At 43.4% G+C, this 17,480-nt stretch overlaps 1 protein-coding gene across 1 annotated transcript in view; it reads left to right on the top strand.

Moving 5' to 3' along the window:
• The window catches only part of LOC306924012 (neuronal acetylcholine receptor subunit alpha-7-like), a gene marked incomplete at its 3' end in the record, with an annotated part of 74,407 nt that overhangs the window by 26,085 nt on the left and 30,842 nt on the right, over nucleotides 1–17,480 (top strand). The window contains exons 2-4 of the mRNA XM_079502355.1: nucleotides 536–675; nucleotides 9,316–9,360; nucleotides 13,598–13,707. Of these exons, the coding sequence (XP_079358481.1) occupies nucleotides 580–675; nucleotides 9,316–9,360; nucleotides 13,598–13,707 (251 nt within the window). The 5' untranslated portion in view covers nucleotides 536–579. The remainder of the gene's footprint in view (nucleotides 1–535; nucleotides 676–9,315; nucleotides 9,361–13,597; nucleotides 13,708–17,480) is intronic.

Here is a 17,480-nt window from a genome sequence, read left to right as displayed (position 1 = left end):
AAAGCATAGTTATTCCATAAAATAGCTGATCTACAGGCTCATACCGCATAGATTGTCTATTTTCTAATCTCTGCCATTAAAAGTGTTTAAACAGATTTCTATAACTTATTTTGCTGGGAATCCACTCAGGTGGTCGCTGGACACACTGGTCCAGGGACACACTGTGTGTGAGTGTGTGTGTATGTGAGAGTTTGTGTGTGTGTGTGTGTGTGGGGGGGGGACAGTGGCTCAGGTGTAGAGGCTGTTCGATCCCGGTCTCCCCCAGAGTTGTGTCGAAGTGTCCTTGAGCAGCAAGACTCTGAACCCCTATGATCCCGATGTGCAGGTTGGTACGATTCATGGTTTCCTCCGCCATCGGTGTATGAATGGGTGAATGTAAATGTTATCTAATGTAAAGTACCGTTATTTAAAATGCAACGTGTGTGTGTGTGTGTGTGTGTGTGTGTGTGTGTGTGTGTGTGTGTGTGTGTGTGTGTGTGTGTGTGTGTGTGTGTGCGCGTGTGTGCGCGTGCGTGCGTGCGTGCGTGTCCATCAGTGTCTCTGCAGGGACAGGGTCAGCGGCGTCTGTACAAAGATCTGATGAGGAACTACAACCCCCTGGAGAGACCGGTTTACAACGACTCACATTCACTCACTGTTCACTTCAGCTTCAGCTTGATGCAGATCATGGACGTGGTGAGGACGCGCAGTCACACACACACACACACACACACACACACACACACACACACACACACACACACACACACACACACCCACACACACACACCTCTGCCAGACTATGAAGACATAATTGGCTCCTCTCATTTGTCATTATCATAGCTTCTCACGCATGCATACGCATGTTCACAAAAACACACATTATGTCTTGTACACTATTAGTTCTCTACCAGTGTGTGCGTGCATGTGTGTGTGCGTGTGTGTGTGTGTGTGTGTGTGTGCGTGTGTGCGTCCGTGCGGGCATGTGTGGCATCCATGTGTGTGTGCTGACTGTTACACATGTCACACAACAACACAAGTGTATTGGGTTCTTACTGGTGTGGGCATGCTGATTTGACAGTGACTGAATTAAATAGGAGATGCTAATGAGAAATACACACAGTATGGTTTCATAATCATCTGGCCTTATTTGTATGGCAGACAGTCAATCTAAAATTATTTCTCCATTTCTTCTCAAATCTTTTCCATCCAGCTTTACCCCCCAGTATGTCTGTCACCTCCATTTATGTCTGTCTGTTGGTGTGTTCACATATTTGAACTTCGGGGCACGGTGGCACAGTTGGTATTGCTGTCGCCTCACAGCTAGAAGGTCCTGGGTTCGATCCCCGCTGGGGACGCTGTGGGTGCTAGCGGCGTGTTCTCTCATCCGTGCCCATACCCGAGGCGAAATGGGTTGGCGAAATGGCCTTTCTGTGTGGAGTTTGCATGTTCTCCCCGTGTCCCCTAGGGTAGGTAGGTACCCTCACAAAAAACATGCAGTAATTCTGGTCTCTAAACTTCTTCCCCCTGACCAGCCGGGGTGCCTGATGGAGGGGAAAGGAACTGGTTGGAACAACGTGTTCCTTCCACACGCTACGTCCAACCAGGGAAACTCCCCCTGTCAGGTGTAGAGGAGCAACTTGGACACTCGTGCATTAGTTAGGTAAAGTTAGCTTAAGTTGTGGCAAATCTGCAAAAAAATGCTTACCACTAGCTTTCTTCACAGATGTGTTCATAAAGGTGTCTACTATCATAGAAGTGGGCTAAATTCGGCCATAGCCACTTGCCCAAATGTGCCCAAATGTGCTGACCTCATCACATTTGTGATGACGGCTATGGGCATTTTTAGGCAAAGGAGTGTTTTTTGTGCAAAACTAATGCTTGCAATGGATTCAGCATCATGTCACATGCTACTTAAAGTATAATGAAATTTGGAATTTTTTGCCTTATATTGGTTGATACTGGTACCCCAACTTTCAGCAGCTGTCACAAAGTTTCCCAAGGGAGTTGGGTTGGAACACATTTTTCTGTCATAGTAGACACCTTTATGAACACAAGAAAGCTAGTGGTAAGCATTTTTTTCCCCAGATTTGCCATAACTTTAGCTAATTTTCCCTTATTACATGAAGGAAGCATGAGTCCGTTGTGCTCCCCAGGTTGGCGGAGTGTGTGTAGAGCCCAGGATCACATTACATAATTGACACAGGGGTGAAAAATGGGTTACAAAATCGTGGGATAAAATAATTATTTAAAAAAACAAACTTCACACGGGCAGATGCAAAAGATGCAAAGCTACACAGTGTATTTGTAGCTGTTGCATCTTTTGCATCAGCTACAAACGCCAGATGTATCTTTGTATCTTCATGTCACTGGCATGAAGATACAAAGAAAGAAAAATGAATATGAAAATGAATAGTGGACTGTATCTTTGCATCTGTCTGTCTGTCTGTCTGTCTGTCTGTCTGTCTGTCTGTCTGTCTGTCTGTTCTTTGTCTCTGTCTCTGTCACTATGTCTCTCTAGGCCTGTCACAATTAGCCCTTCGCTAAATCCCACCCCAAAAAGCGATTGTCCAATGCCAATCCAAATAGTTTAGCAACTGTTGCTATGCAGGTCAAGCTTTCGCCACCTCATAGCCGTCAATGTTATTTTGCATGGCTGTGTTGTTGAACATATACACAGCTTAATGTCGGGAAAGTTACACGACTGACCCACAGAGGTGATGGCAATAATACTAATGACCGTAGTCTTACCATGCAACATGAAAACTCCTGTCGGGTGGTCGTTAAAAGTTGATTTCTCCCTCTGTCATTTCCTCATATTTCTAGTCTATTTAAATAATGTCATGCTCATTTATCCGGTGCATATCCTACTGCAGGCCTTCAGAAGACATTTTGATGCACTTGCTACTGAAATGATCAATTATTTATATGGAGAAATCCCATCATTTAACTTGCATCTCTATGGGGGAGAAGGACAGCTTGCCCTCTCTCTTCACTGCTAACGTCCCTTTTGGACAAGGACGGGTTGGGGAGGGACTTAGCGAAGCAGTAGCGGGCCTCGGGCCCCAAAGCGAGATTGACAGCCCAGCACCCCCCAACCTCCCCCACCCCGCCATGAACGCCAAACCGGACCGTCAATACCACTTCAGTCTAAAACCCTCAACGTGGCTCAGCTGCAGCATACCTGAAGCATACATACTGGTTACATGTCGAAATATAGCTCCTTAACCATTCCAAACGGAGCAAATCAAAATACTGTGGGGCTGTAGGCTGCTACTCACATGCTACTCACGTGCCTGCCGTCTGTGGCTGTGACAATGAATGGGACAGTTTCGGGATTCGGGAAAGTTGATCAGTCTCTTCATTTTTCAGTTCAAGTGGTAAAGTTAACATGAAGGGCCCTTCACAATAAAGTGTCTCCTTTTACCTCCCTGCTTATTATTGACAGCAAATGTAGTCTTAGTCGCGGTAACTTAACAGCGTGTTAGAGAGAGAGAGTTTACAGTTTACTACGGTAGGAGCGGCTGCCGGGCCCCCACTCCCTGCGGGCCAAGGCGACGGCTTCTGTTGCTTCAGCTCTATCGCTGCGCCTGTAGCGAAGGGGTAATTATTACCTTATCACCTAATCACAATTATTTTTGCATAATCATCAATCGTTTCTATGTTGAAAAATGTCCATACATTTTTTTTAAATAGCAGAAATAGCAATTGTAATTGTGACAACCCTCTGTCTGTCTGTCTGTCTGTCTGTCTGTCTGTCTGTCTGTCTGTCTGTCTGTCTGTCTGTCTGTCTGTCTGTCTGTCTGTCTGTCTGTCTGTCTGTCTGTCTGTCTGTCTGTCTGTCTGTCTGTCTCTTTCTCTCTCTCTCTCTCTCTCTCTCTCTCTCTCTCTCTCTCTCTCTCTCTCTCTCTCTCTCTCTCTCTCTCTCTCAGTTTTTGTCAGATGTCTGTCTATCTGTAGCTTCGCTTTGATATTCTGATGATGTTCTCTCTCAGTCTGTCTGTCTGTCTGCCTGTCTGTGTGTGTGCTGATCGGGAGGGGGGTTACTTTCAATACTTTTTCATGTCTTTAGTTTGTAGCTTAGGACCGTGGCAGAAGCAGCGGAGTTTAACAAGCTCTATGCTGTGACCACACACTGTGTGTGTGTGTGTGTGTGTGCGTGCGTGCGTGCGTGCGTGCGTGCGTGCGTGCGTGCGTGCGTGCGTGCGTGCGTGCGTGCGTGCGTGCGTGCGTGCGTGCATGCGTGTGTATTTGTAAAGAGAGAGAGAGTTAGTGTTTTAGGCACGCACTGTTCCATAGAAGACATAAATTCAATGCACTCCTCACAGCTGGGAGCTTCATTATCCAACACCAGAGAGCGTCAAACGCATATCCTGCATACGGACTCATTAACAATATAGAATATATTCACTCTGCTCTCTGCTCTGATGGCGGAGCCCTACTGTGACAGTATGTTTTAACAGCGGGCGACAGCCAGGCGAATTTTCCGGAAGTGCATTATTTGCCTATGGGAGCCTATGGTGATAGCGGCGAACGGGTTAGGGTTAGAAATAATTTATATAATGTAAAGACACAAATAATTCATCTTTTTGGGCGTTGACGGGCGGTTGGGCGATGTGTCGACCTGATGCTCGCCCGCTGTTAAAACGTACTGTAAGAGATAATAACACAATAGAGGTGACAAAGAATTTAAGTATAATATCGTCGCTGTTGGGTGGAATCCTTGTATGTCCAAAGGATTCCACCCAACATTATTATTAACCCATTTAGGCCTGACCTCAAAATAAATATTTTCACGATTTTTCAAAAATAGCAGACCTGCAAGCTCATAGCGCGCCACTCGGTGGCGTGCTATGAGCTTGTAGATCTGCTATTTTTGAATAGCTAAATTATAACACAATGTTTAAAACACCAAAAGGGGTTCCCGCCCAAAATGGGTTAAAACAAAAGTAAAATGTTGTGCTACACCCATCACGCATCAGTTTATGAGGAAAACAAAACATACGTTGAAATATGGAGATACAAGGTTTTTGCCCGACAGCAACGATAAATGATATAATGACAACAACAATAATGTTGTCACAAAATCCCAAGGCGCACCTGAACTTGTCTCACGGCACACCGGCGTGCCTCGGCACACCATTTGGGAGCCACTAACTTATTCACTGATAGAAGGTCTCAACGGAACCCTAAGTATTAGGGTCCATGTTATGCATTATGCATCTAATAATTAGATACAAAATGCATAACAACATGGACAGTGGACACCGTTGGTCCTAACAGCACAGTGTGTGGTCGGATGTTTTGACACAAGTCATTAGCGCGTGTGTCCACATGAGTCAGTGTCAGAGATCTCATGTAGTGCTACCGCACATTACACCTCCTCACGATCATAATCGTCGGACATATTTATCTGTATTCTCCGCCTGTTCTCTCATAATCCTGACTGTCAGCCGTGATGCTATCTTGTCTTATCGCGTCTCGCTGCGCCTCACCTCATCTCACCTCGAATCATGTCGTCTTGTCATATTTTGTCCCTTCTCACTTCAAAATGGACCAAACTAGGCATATGAAAACGCCATACAAATATGAAACATTTTGTTGCCAACTACTGCTGTTTTCTTTGACATGTGAGGACAGGACAACTTAACATGAAACAATGTACTGTGACACTTGTGCACATCTTGTTCGCTTTGAATGTTATCAACCTATAATCAACCAGTATGTTCTTCTCAAGACCATTATGGACCAGTATGGACATTTCCACATACTGCCTGCCGCAAGTAGGTGACTAGGAAATGCGGAAGTGAAATGACTGCCGCAGACGCGAAAACATTGTGAAACGGACTTACATGGGCGGTGAAGACTGATATGAGGTTTAGGGAATTACGTGGCTGGTTAAGACTGAGGTTATGGTTAGGGTTAGAGTTAGGGTTAGATTTAGACGTTACGGTTAATAATAGTCGGGCAACACGACTAACGCCACGTCGGACAAAGGCTGATAACAACGTCAGTATGTGGAAATGTCCATACTGGCTGCATTGAATGGTGTTGATGACGGCTGATGACAGACATTAAATACGGAGATAATGTCCAAAACTGCTCTACGTTGCTGTTGCTGGACACAGAGTGACAGTTCAAAAGAATAAAAGTCCTAAAAGGACCCCCAAAATGATATGTATTTGGCTGCAGACCCCATCTCAAAATACTTTGAGATTTGAGTAAAGAGATTTGAGTAAAGAATGTTTGTTTAAACAATAATTAAAAGATTTGCACAAATGTTCACGAAGTGACACACTATGAGCTTGTAGATCTGCTATTTTTTAATAACCAACACATAAAATAAAATAAAAATAAGTGGTTCAAATCTAAAATGCCCAGTGTTGGGTAGTAACAAGTTACTAGTAATATATTACTCTAGTAATAGACAGTATTACTTTACCCAGTAACGAGTAAAGTAAGTTATTACTTTGCCAAATCAGTAATACCAGTAAGACGCCCTGAGGGCGAGAAGCGTGCACACATCCGTGTGTGTGTGTGTGTATGTATGTGTGTGTGTGTGTGTGTGTGTGTGTGTGTGTGTGTGTGTGTGTGTGTGTGTGTGTGTGTGTGTGTGTGTGTGTGCGCGCCTGCCTGTCCGTCCTGGACATGAGGTAGCGCCACACTGATTGAGTTTAAACTTGGAGAGAGCGTCGGACTGTCGGTTGTAATAACCCGGGGGTTTGTGCTGGGTGAATTTGGTCGGCCTGGCGATTGTCCACAACGTGCAATGTGTTGTGAGTGTGACCATGTACTGTACGTCATCAACACAATGATACGTGTATCATTACGTGTATACGGTGGTATGGGTACTGGGTTTTTACCGCTGGTCCCAACATCCTCCAAGCTCTCTCTTTTTTGCTCTGACCATGTTAGCTGACTATAGGGTTACATCTCAGCGTCTCCCTTGTACTGTGTGCAGGGGTCATCAACATGTCCCTACATGGACAGATGTCTCTGTCGCAAAGATTGGTCTTGTCCGTGGGAAAATTTTAGATTCCATTTTTTACATTACACATTATAAATGTATAATGTACTTATTTTGATCATAATACCCAATTACTGAATGCAAAAGCGTAGCATGTATCATGGTCATTCAGGGCTAGCTCTTTATGTGTTTCTGTATTACTGTCCACTCATTTTTTTTGTCCACAATTTTGTCCACCACAAGCCGGCATGGCTACCCGTGTGCAATAACTGACTCAAAGTTTGACGTCCATGTAGAATCTGGGATGGACAGATGGACTGGTTGACAGCTTCACAAGGCTCAGCTTGAGGACACATACAGCCTAGACAGGAACGCTGCTGGAATGCTATTAGTTACGCTATTAGCTACAGTAGCAGCAGTTTCTTGTTTTTTCCCTAATTGTTGTTTCTTCTGCTCTGCTAGAGTTGTGTAACTACCAGACATCTAATGTTCTGTTCTAATCCAACCCTCTCAGACTTTTCCTTCTCGGCTCCAATATCCTGTTCTCTATATCAGTTAACCCATTTGGCCTGACGTCGAAATAAATAAAAAGTCTTCTGAAAGAATATATTATATTCAAAGATTTGTGCCACATTTTCACGATTTTTCAAAAATAGCAGACCTACAAGCTTGTAGATCTGCTATTTTTCAATAGCTAAAGTATAACATAATGCTTACTATTGCTTAGTTAAAACACCAAAACGGGTTCCCGTCCAGAATGGGTTGAAAACAACAACATTATTCGACCTCCTCTCCTCTTCCTCCTCTTATACTTACTCTTGTCAATTCTGGTTCTATTACTTCCTCCTTCCATGATTCGTCTAGGATCACAGGAATGTTTTCGTGGACAAAGTTGGCCTGAGTTGTTGAGCCTTTTGCATTAGATGCGTTTAGCTATTTCTGCATTCTGTTCTTGTCATTTTAATCTCACCTTTCATGTTACTAATACATGCTCCTCCTTTATGCATTAAAGGAAGGATCAAGGATCACACAAATAATACGAGAATGATTGATGTGGTTGATTACGGATTGTGCTTGATTTACTAATGCTCACGCAGTTTGTGAGGGGTCATATTTTCAAAGAATTTCTCTGACGGCAGATGGGTGGTGCAAACTGCAAATTAGCACAGTCATTTTAGCACAGGAAGCTTGTGAGTAGAGACACTTAAATGGCGTTGCCAAAATGTAGCCTATAGATTAAGCAGCCACACAATTACTCTAAGAAATCAGGGATGAAAATATTATTAGATATTTTAAGACCCCGTATCAGGAAAAATACAAAGGTGATGATAGGCCGTGCTGGAGGCAGTGTGGGGCAAAGAAAGCCAACAAGTTGAGGGTGTTTTGGAACAATATTAACAAATCACTGTGTTCAGTATTTAATACTCCAATACCTTTTAACTTCACAACCTTGTACCTGGGCCACATTGAATGTCTTAACCAGACGAGATACACAAAGCTACTGCAGGTGCTCTTGGCAGCCAGCAAAAAGTCAATAACAAGAAGATGGCTAACCCCAATCACACCCACAATGGACGATTGGCACGGAATAGTCCTGGATATTTTCAAAATGGACAAATTAACATACATCATAAGAACTAGACTAGACAATTTCTACCAAATTTGGAACAACTGGATAGTACACATTGCCCCTCTGAGAGCTGACTCCTAATTGCCTGCTTTATGTTCTTTGTAGAAAATGTTTAAAACACCCTTCCTCTTCTCATGGTCGAAGCCCAAAGCTGTTTTGTTTTTGTTCCCCTCAGCAATATTGCATATACTTTCGTTTCTTGGTTGTTGTTTTTTTGTCTTTGTCTTTTTTCTGCCCACTCTTTCTTCTTTTTCTCCTTCTGAAATGTACGCTCTGAAGCGATATTGCCCTTTGCCCCTGTTAAGTGTTGACTTGATCCCTGTAGTCCTTCTGAGGAAAGCAAGGATTTTACAGAGACTTTGGAGATGGAGTCACTTGGAGGGGGGAGGGAGGGAAGAGGGGTGAAAAAAAACCTGGGAATTGCACTTGTGCCATATGTTTACATAAAATGCTGTCTATACTGTACTGCTTTTTCCAAATAAAATAAATATTATTAAAAGAAAAAGAAATCAGGGATGACATTCAACATGTTAGTATTGCTACACCAACAGTACGTCGATGTTGACAAGACATTTCTAAGACTTGCTGTTCAACTTGTTGCATTTGTGGTGCCCCCATGGTCAGAAGTGAAAGTTCCTTTGGAAGTGTGCTATAGACAATTAAAGATGGCACCGTAACCGGACAGGGGCGAAAACATAATCTAACATCTTACTAAGTTGTGTGATGTGTTTATTTTCAGGATGAGAAGAACCAGGTACTGACTACCAACATCTGGTTGCAGCTGGTGAGTTATGTTCTCCTCCAACACAACCCTCCTTCTCTTCTCTTCTCTTCTCTTCTCTTCTCTTCTCTTCTCTTCTCTTCTCTTCTCTTCTCTTCTCTTCTCTTCTCTTCTCTTCTCTTCTCTTCTCTTCTCTTCTCTTCTCTTCTCTTCTCTTCTCTTCTCTTCTCTCCTCCTCTCCTCTCCTCTCCTCTGCTCTTCTCTTCTCCTGTGCTCTGCTCTCCCCATCTCTCCTCTCCTCTTCTCCTCGTCTCTTCTTTTGCAATTTCTCTGTTCTCCAGTGTCCCCTGTGTGATTTAGTATTCCCATCTTTTGTGCTACTTTGTTATATTTCTCACACTATTTTCTTTAAAAAAATGGCGGTGCTCTCTGATTTAAAAAGTGCACCGCAAACACAGTACAATGACCAGTGAATCAATCAATAGTGCCATGACTGTGTCCTTGAGCAATACTTCAGAATCCTTCAGAAGCCTCATTGTAAATCTCTCTGGATGACATCAGCCAGAAAATGTATTTAAATGTTTTTTTAAACAGTACATAGTCCCTGGCCAGACTCGCTCTTCTCCAGCCTCACCTGTCCTCACTCAAAATACATCACGACTCACGAGTCACGACACATACAGGCTCTCCTCTCCCTCCGCCAAGCTTCCCTGAGTCCCTGTCCTCACCCCAGTCCAGCCATCTGTCCAGCCTCAACAGCACTGAAGGTCCAGGAGAGCAGTTCCATTAAGGAGATTGAAGCTGTCTGAGTTTTCAGTCCAGGCCAAGGGCCATAGGCCTACTACATGGATGGAATGGATGGAGGAGGGATGAATAAAAATCCATAACAAAATGGACAGTGAAGACAAACGATCTTGTCCCTAATTCCCATTTGGCTTTTGGGGGAAGGTCTCGGGCACGGTCAAATTGAATTGAAGGCCTTTGTACTTGACCCAGTTTGCTTGAAGTGGAGAAACTCTGAGCATCCGGGGAATGGGATTTGCTCTGCATCCGCAAATACCTCCTTCTGCCTTCAAAAGTTTGTCTGCTAGTCTGCTAGTCTGTCTGTCTGTATCACTGTCTGTCATGCTGAAAAGGGCCCTACCCTTGTATTGTCTGTCTGACTGACAGACACACAGGCACGGGAACACACACACACGGTTGCGCGCACGAGCACACACACACACACACATCCCACAAATCACATATACAGTGTGCTATTTGTGGCAGCTGCTTTCTATTCCGTTAAATCGAGCCAGTACACGTCTACACGATCTGTATTCGCTTCTGAAAAGAAATTCACGTTTATGTGATATGTTAAGATTGTGAAAATTGAAGGTAGGAACTCATACAAGCGTCATCTTCATCTGTATAATGTGAAACCCTTCGGCTGTGTTTATGAAGGCAACATATCTATGCTCATCGGTTCCTTTTGTTCCTCTCAGAGGAAAAGGTTGTTTATTCCCCTGAGACGAAGCCTTACCTTACACAAATGCACGCACGCACGCACGCACACACACACACACACACACACACACACACACACACACACACACACACACACACACACACACACACACTCACAATCTATTATGCTTCCAGGAACATGTAGTCTTTTTGCTTAATTTAATTTGGTAGTCCAACATTCATCCGTCCGTTACTGTGCCGTTGGCTTAACTGGAGACTGGAGTGTGTGTGTGTGTGCGTGCGTGCGTGCGTGCGTGCGTGCGTGCGTGCGTGCGTGCGTGCGTGCGTGCGTGCGTGCGTGCGTGCGTGCGTGCGTGCGTGCGTGTGTGTGTGTGTGTTCTAATATGAAAATGCATTACTGCCTCTCAGACATTGAAGCCTCGTCGTGACTTGGATGATGCAGCATAGATAATGAAATAAAATGGAGAACCAGAGTCAAACATAAAATAGCTTAATAGAAAAATATAATAATACTGAATATTATACAATATTATGTTACATCAAATATTTCATCCATTTGAACATGTGTGTGTGTGTGTGTGTGTGTGTGTGTGTGTGTGTGTGTGTGTGTGTGTGTGTGTGTGTGTGTGTGTGTGTGTGTGTGTGTGTGTGTGTGTGTGCGACTGTGTGTGCGTGTGCGTGTGTGTGGGGGAGGGGTGGAGATGACAGGACAACAGCCAACCTTTTCCTTGCAGAGGAGCAGAGACATTTAACCAGAGGCGTTTCCGGAATTACGTGTTGGCTAGGCAAGATGTGTTGTCGTCGTCGTCATCGTCGTCCTCCGCGCACAATCAGAAGGACTCAAAGAGATATACCTGCCGGACGAGTACGCTACAAAGGCTGAAAGGCAGCCGTTTGCATTCCAATGGGTGATTGAGGGTCGCGCTCTATACGCGCAACGGCCAATCAGCTGCCCAATAATAGTTCTCAGGTCTGGTGTTTGTCCTCTCTTTTTGAGTGGTGCAACCAGGCCCGGTTCTTCCTACAGGCCGACGAAGCAACGGCTTCGAGCGCCATGGGGGAGGGGCGCCAAAAAAACAAAAAACAAAAACAACATCCTGCTTGGGGCGCCAGATTGCTCAGGACCGGCCCTGGGTGCAACCACTCCAAGGAACAGCAATGTCCGTGTTAACCTATGTGACAATGTCCGTGTTAATGTGACTATGAGTACCAGTAGGGGCAAAAGTGGCACTGCCACTGCCAGAAACAGAGAGAGAGAGATAGTGCTTCACTGTTGCCTGCTAATGAGAGAGAGGGGGGGGGGGGTGGCAGGGGGAGAGGGGAGTTGCACCACTCAGTTCACACGGGTGTGATTTTTTTCTCAGTGTATGGATTTTGGCCAGGCATAAATGGATCTGAGAGAGAGCTTCATATAAGTGCATCGACAGATTATAATAATAACCACTACCTCAGTCAGTACAGAGTCCAGAAAATAGATGGTAAACACCCTCCATGTTTGTGAGCTGAATGCACCTTCACAGTAGCTGATTCATTCACACTTTAACCGTACCAATGTGCATAAAATGACTGCTGCGTATTCTATACCCAAAGAATATAATATTTAGTCTGCACCGACTTGGGAGGTTTCAGCGTTTTCAATCTATTTTATCCTCAAATTTTATCCAAATTTTTATTATTATTTTTTATATTTTCCCACTTTCATTTCAACATTCAACAGTGTTATATCGGTAACTGAAATTAAGCTGTTCCTTAGCAACACAATTCCACTGACGAAGTTACATTAATTTATTCGTGTATTCTTGGACTGATAGTCTGCATCGAGTTTTGATCTATTTTTATTTCTAGTTTTAGTTAGAATATATAAAAGTAATTTTTTTTAATGATTTATATTTAACCCATTAAAATTGGGAAAGCATCTGTGTAACCACTTTTACCATGATTTAATACTTTGGCTAATAATTATTGGAGCGATAATCTTTATTATTTAAAGTATCTATACAAGATACAAACAATTATTCACATACATTTTTTCCCCATACATACACACAAATGGCACTGCAAATATTGAAATAAAATCTTTAAAGAAATAACAATTGTCAATAGAGGGTATGCGCGTGACATCATCATCAAACCCGGAAGTTACGCAGGAACGCCTACTGAGTGGCAAAAAACTACTTTCTGGCCTTGACAACCCATACATCCGAACAGAAAAGTCATATTTGATTGCATTAAACAACGTTAAACAATGTTAAACTCACTTTGTTGTTGCTTTGCCACTCGATTTGCCACTCGACGTGCCATTCACTTTAAGCATGCGCATACCCTCTATATGTATCAATATGTCCATGAATACAAAACAAACAAACAAACAAAAAAGACACAAGGAGATGAGAAAATATGTCATTTGTAAACCCTTACAATTAAACAAACATACACAAATATACAATATTTGTCGGTCCGGGCACCTGGGCTGCTGGGCCGGTGTGGCGGCGTGTCACGTGTTCGACTCTCGATCCCGACGACCTATGCCGCGTGTCGCCCCTCTCTCCCCATTTCCTGTCACCATACTGTACACTATCCAATAAAGGAAGAAAAAGCCCAAAAATATATCTTAAAAACAAAAACAAATACACAATGTCCACATTACAGTTCCTTACCCAACAGCTGACAGTTCAAACTATTATTCATCAAAAGCTTCTTCAATGTCACCATGTTTAATGAACTCCAGGAATATCTGTTGTATTGGACAGATTATCAACATCCTGTGGCATTGGATACAAATGTGAAATTGATTTTTGACAGATTATTATATATATGTGTTGTTCTTCTGTAGTACTGGACAGATCACTACCTTCGGTGGAACCAGTCCGATTACCCAGGAGTCACAAACGTCCGTTTCCCTGACAGCCAGATATGGAAACCGGATATCCTACTTTACAACAGGTACCCTCAACAACACAGCACACATATTTCTACTGTCTTCCTCTCCGTCTCTCGAGTCGTACACGTCTCGTGACACTCAGCTCTCCTACCTTCTGCCTCTTCTACACTGTCTCCCTCTCAGCTTTGCAGCTTTTTAAACATGCTCCCCTAATCTGTCTGTACCCTTTAGCTTCCCTTCTGTTGCTTTCTCCTACCCTGTCAGCAGAAAGACAAAACAAATATAATTACTATGTGGAGTGGACTGGCCTGTGTCCTTGAAAAATAATCGTTGAGAATCACTCTGGTTTCTAAAAGGACCACAATCAAGTTTTAGTGAGCCTGGCCCAGTGACAATTTGATAGAGAGCTTCTCAGTACTTAGATGAAACCAAATGGTACCGAGAAAGCAGACCTCACATGCTGTCAGTGTTGGGCTTGTTACTAAAACGAAGGTAATATATTACTCGTTATTCTTTTCTAAAGTAATATTACTTTACTTTACTACTCCCTGTCAACAGTAACTAGTTACTACCCAACGCAGCTCCTCCAAGGAAAACAAACAAATTAACGGAGCTGAACGTGAATCCCCCCCATGCACCGCCCACCCTTTTTTTTCCCTCACTGTATGTTTATTTTCCCTTTTTACCTCCTTTATGATGAATTCCTGTTCTGTCCTTTGTCTATATAGAAGTGTCTATTTGTACGTCTCTAAATGTTTTTGATGATTTGAACATGGTGGACCCTATTGGAAACAAGTGTAATGCTTAATTGGGTCGTCCACTCACAGTTAACAGCCTTTGTATTGAGTTTGTGCTTGAAATGTACTGTAATTCTGCAAACTGTTAATACATTTTTCAATCAATCAAACAGTAGAGTAGAGTTAGAATTTGCAGCTTGCCTGATTTACGAAAACAGCTGATCTACAAGCTCACCACGAGTCTCAGCACGATGCATTGGGAGCATGGAGATCACCTAAGTTTGCTGCGTGGTGTGGCTTGCAACCAATTATAAATCAGGTGTAATGAAAGCCGCTGTGGCATGACAATGGAACGGGTCAGGCAGAGAGAGAACACATGATGTTGTGGGCATGGAGATCGTGCAGTCTCATTCATATTCATTAACTTGATGGACTTTAAAACAATTGAGGAAAGGGCCATATGAGCATTTGCATGCACGCACACACAACCATCATCACACGCAGCACACAGGCAGAACGATGGAGCCAGATTGGGCATGCCTCCTGGTCTCAGTGGTGTCATGGTGATTCTTTTCCGGCGCCACGGTACATGCACACAGAACAGCTGCATAGCCTAAGCCTATAGTTAAATAGTGAGAGTGAGAATAATGAGAGTTTTAGACACAAAAGTAGACTTTAAATAGTCAGACAAACATCTTTACTGCACACTAGCGAAACTAAAAAGTTTGCTTTGGAAGTTTGGACGAATTAATCTGTTCTTTGATGGAGCATTCCATTCTTCTTGTGTGCAGAACACCACACAGCAGCAGTAGCCTACTGGAGCCATAGCCTACTGCTGTAAGTGTGCATGCTTACCGTATAAGCTACATGCGCTCAGGTAACAGTTAAAGCTGTTGTTATGCAAAGTAGTAGCCATTTGAATTCGGCACGGTACTTGACACGGTGTGAACATAGGTGTGGGGGGGGGGGTACTTGGTGCGTCTTGGAAAGTCTGGTGACGCGAGGTTGGTTAGGTGCGTCTTCTCTTGAATCTAGCGTGCACGCACGTGCACCGCTCCGTTCCGTCCCTGCGCGAGCACGTCAAAAAATTACTGGTACCACGGCGTGGTACTGCATTCGACGAGCATGACACCACTGCTCCTGGTGGAGATTTGTGCTCCATTGTGCTGCTTGCACCTGGAGCTGCAATCCATGTCAACTGAGAGTCAATTACTAGTCTGGTACTAATGGATGTTTTTAGAGTGAAAATATGGATCCATAATAGGTCGTTTTAGGCTGGTAAACTGGCACAATCGGCAGATAACAACCCAGCACAGTGCTTTCTCCGAGTTCAGTACAGGCACTAACAAAATGAAATCTCCCACCGGCACTGAGATCCCCAAGTATTGAAAGCGCCACTGTGGTTGCGGTGTTCCTACTGTATGTCAGCAATATTCTGTTGACAATGCATGAGTTTCACTGACAGCCATATCCGGAAAAATAAATATGACCCCTCGACCTCTTCCCCTTTATTTCTTGCAGAACCAGGTAGAATGTATACTAGGACGCACAGACAGCAAATGATATATCGATATAAAAGACTGCTTTCTTTTGGTGGGTTGTGTCATTTTATTAGAACTACTTTAGTCAGTGTAGTCCATTAAAGGCAGCTTTACCTGTTCAATTGTGCTGCCAATAAACATGAACATTAGAGTCCCCAGAGTTAATTACGCTCTCAGATTGAAATGAATGTTGGAGACATTCTCTAAGGTTTATTATAGATGAACAGTATATGCACTGTACATGTTTATGTCACAACGGTTCCATCCCAGATGTAGATGAGGTGTGTCGTTAGTGGAGCTGTGTGGCGACATGTTGTACTGTACTGTACTGTACTGTACAGGCCAACGGACCATGAACCTGTTGTAGCGAACAGGAAGAAATGCAGGGAATAATTTATGAGCTATATAAATCATGAACACTACAGCTAAAGCTGAAAGTAATAGAGGGCATAGGACTGTGTAACGATGCTTGGGGTAACAGCAGAATACAATAAAGCTTTATGGCCAAAACATGAGGAAATCTGCCATTGGCTTCTCTGTACTGAATATAAAAGACAAGACAAGACAATAAATACACAATGCACAAAGAACATCATTACAGAATCTACAGTACATACACCAGTTCATATTGAAAACATATTCTCCAGTACATACTCCAGTTTGAATTAACAACATAATCTCCAGTACATATTACAGTTCATATTAGTCTCCACTCCATTTCATAATAGTTCAACATTGTCTCTAGTTAGTACATAATTCCATTTTATATTATCTATATAACAGAGTATTAACTAGAGAATTATGGGAAATTGCAGTGTGGTTGCAATTTCCCTCGAGCAGCTCGCTAAGTACAGTATGATGATGATGTATTGACCCACATGACGTCTGATAAATTTTATACTGAATGAATAAATAATAAAGTCTGCAATTACTCTAGTCTGGTTGCCCTTAGGGCAACCACACTAATAACATATTGTGTATTCATATCACCGCTATAGTTTCAGCCAAGCAGTTTATATTTACTTACTGTATATTGACAATCTTCTACAGGTAGAAGATTGTGATTGTACTGAACAGCTCCCAGTGACCAATTAGTAGAAGACTGTGGTTGTACTGGGCAGCTCATAGTGACCAACAGTAGAAGACTGTGGTTGTACTGGGCAGCTCATAGTGACCAACAGTAGAAGACTGTGGTTGTACTGGGCAGCTCCAAGTGACCAACAGTATACTGTGGTTGTACTGGTCAGCTCATAGTGACCAACAGTAGAAGACTGTGGTTGTACTGGGCAGCTCATAGTGACCAACAGTAGAAGACTGTGGTTGTACTGGGCAGCTCATAGTGACCAACAGTAGAAGACTGGTTGTACTGGGCAGCTCATAGTGACCAACAGTAGAAGACTGGTTGTACTGGGCAGCTCATAGTGACCAACAGTAGAAGACTGTGGTTGTACTGGGCAGCTCATAGTGACCAACAGTAGAAGACTGTGGTTGTACTGGGCAGCTCATAGTGACTGTGGTTGTACTGGCCTACTGGGCAGCTCCCCAGTGTGAAACATG

The sequence above is a fragment of the Electrona antarctica genome (genome assembly GCF_951216825.1).
Source record: "Electrona antarctica genome assembly, chromosome: 5".
Classification (NCBI taxonomy): Eukaryota; Metazoa; Chordata; class Actinopteri; order Myctophiformes; family Myctophidae; genus Electrona; species Electrona antarctica.
Note: the sequence above shows the minus strand (reverse complement) of the source record. Positions and strands in the feature narration are given on the sequence as shown.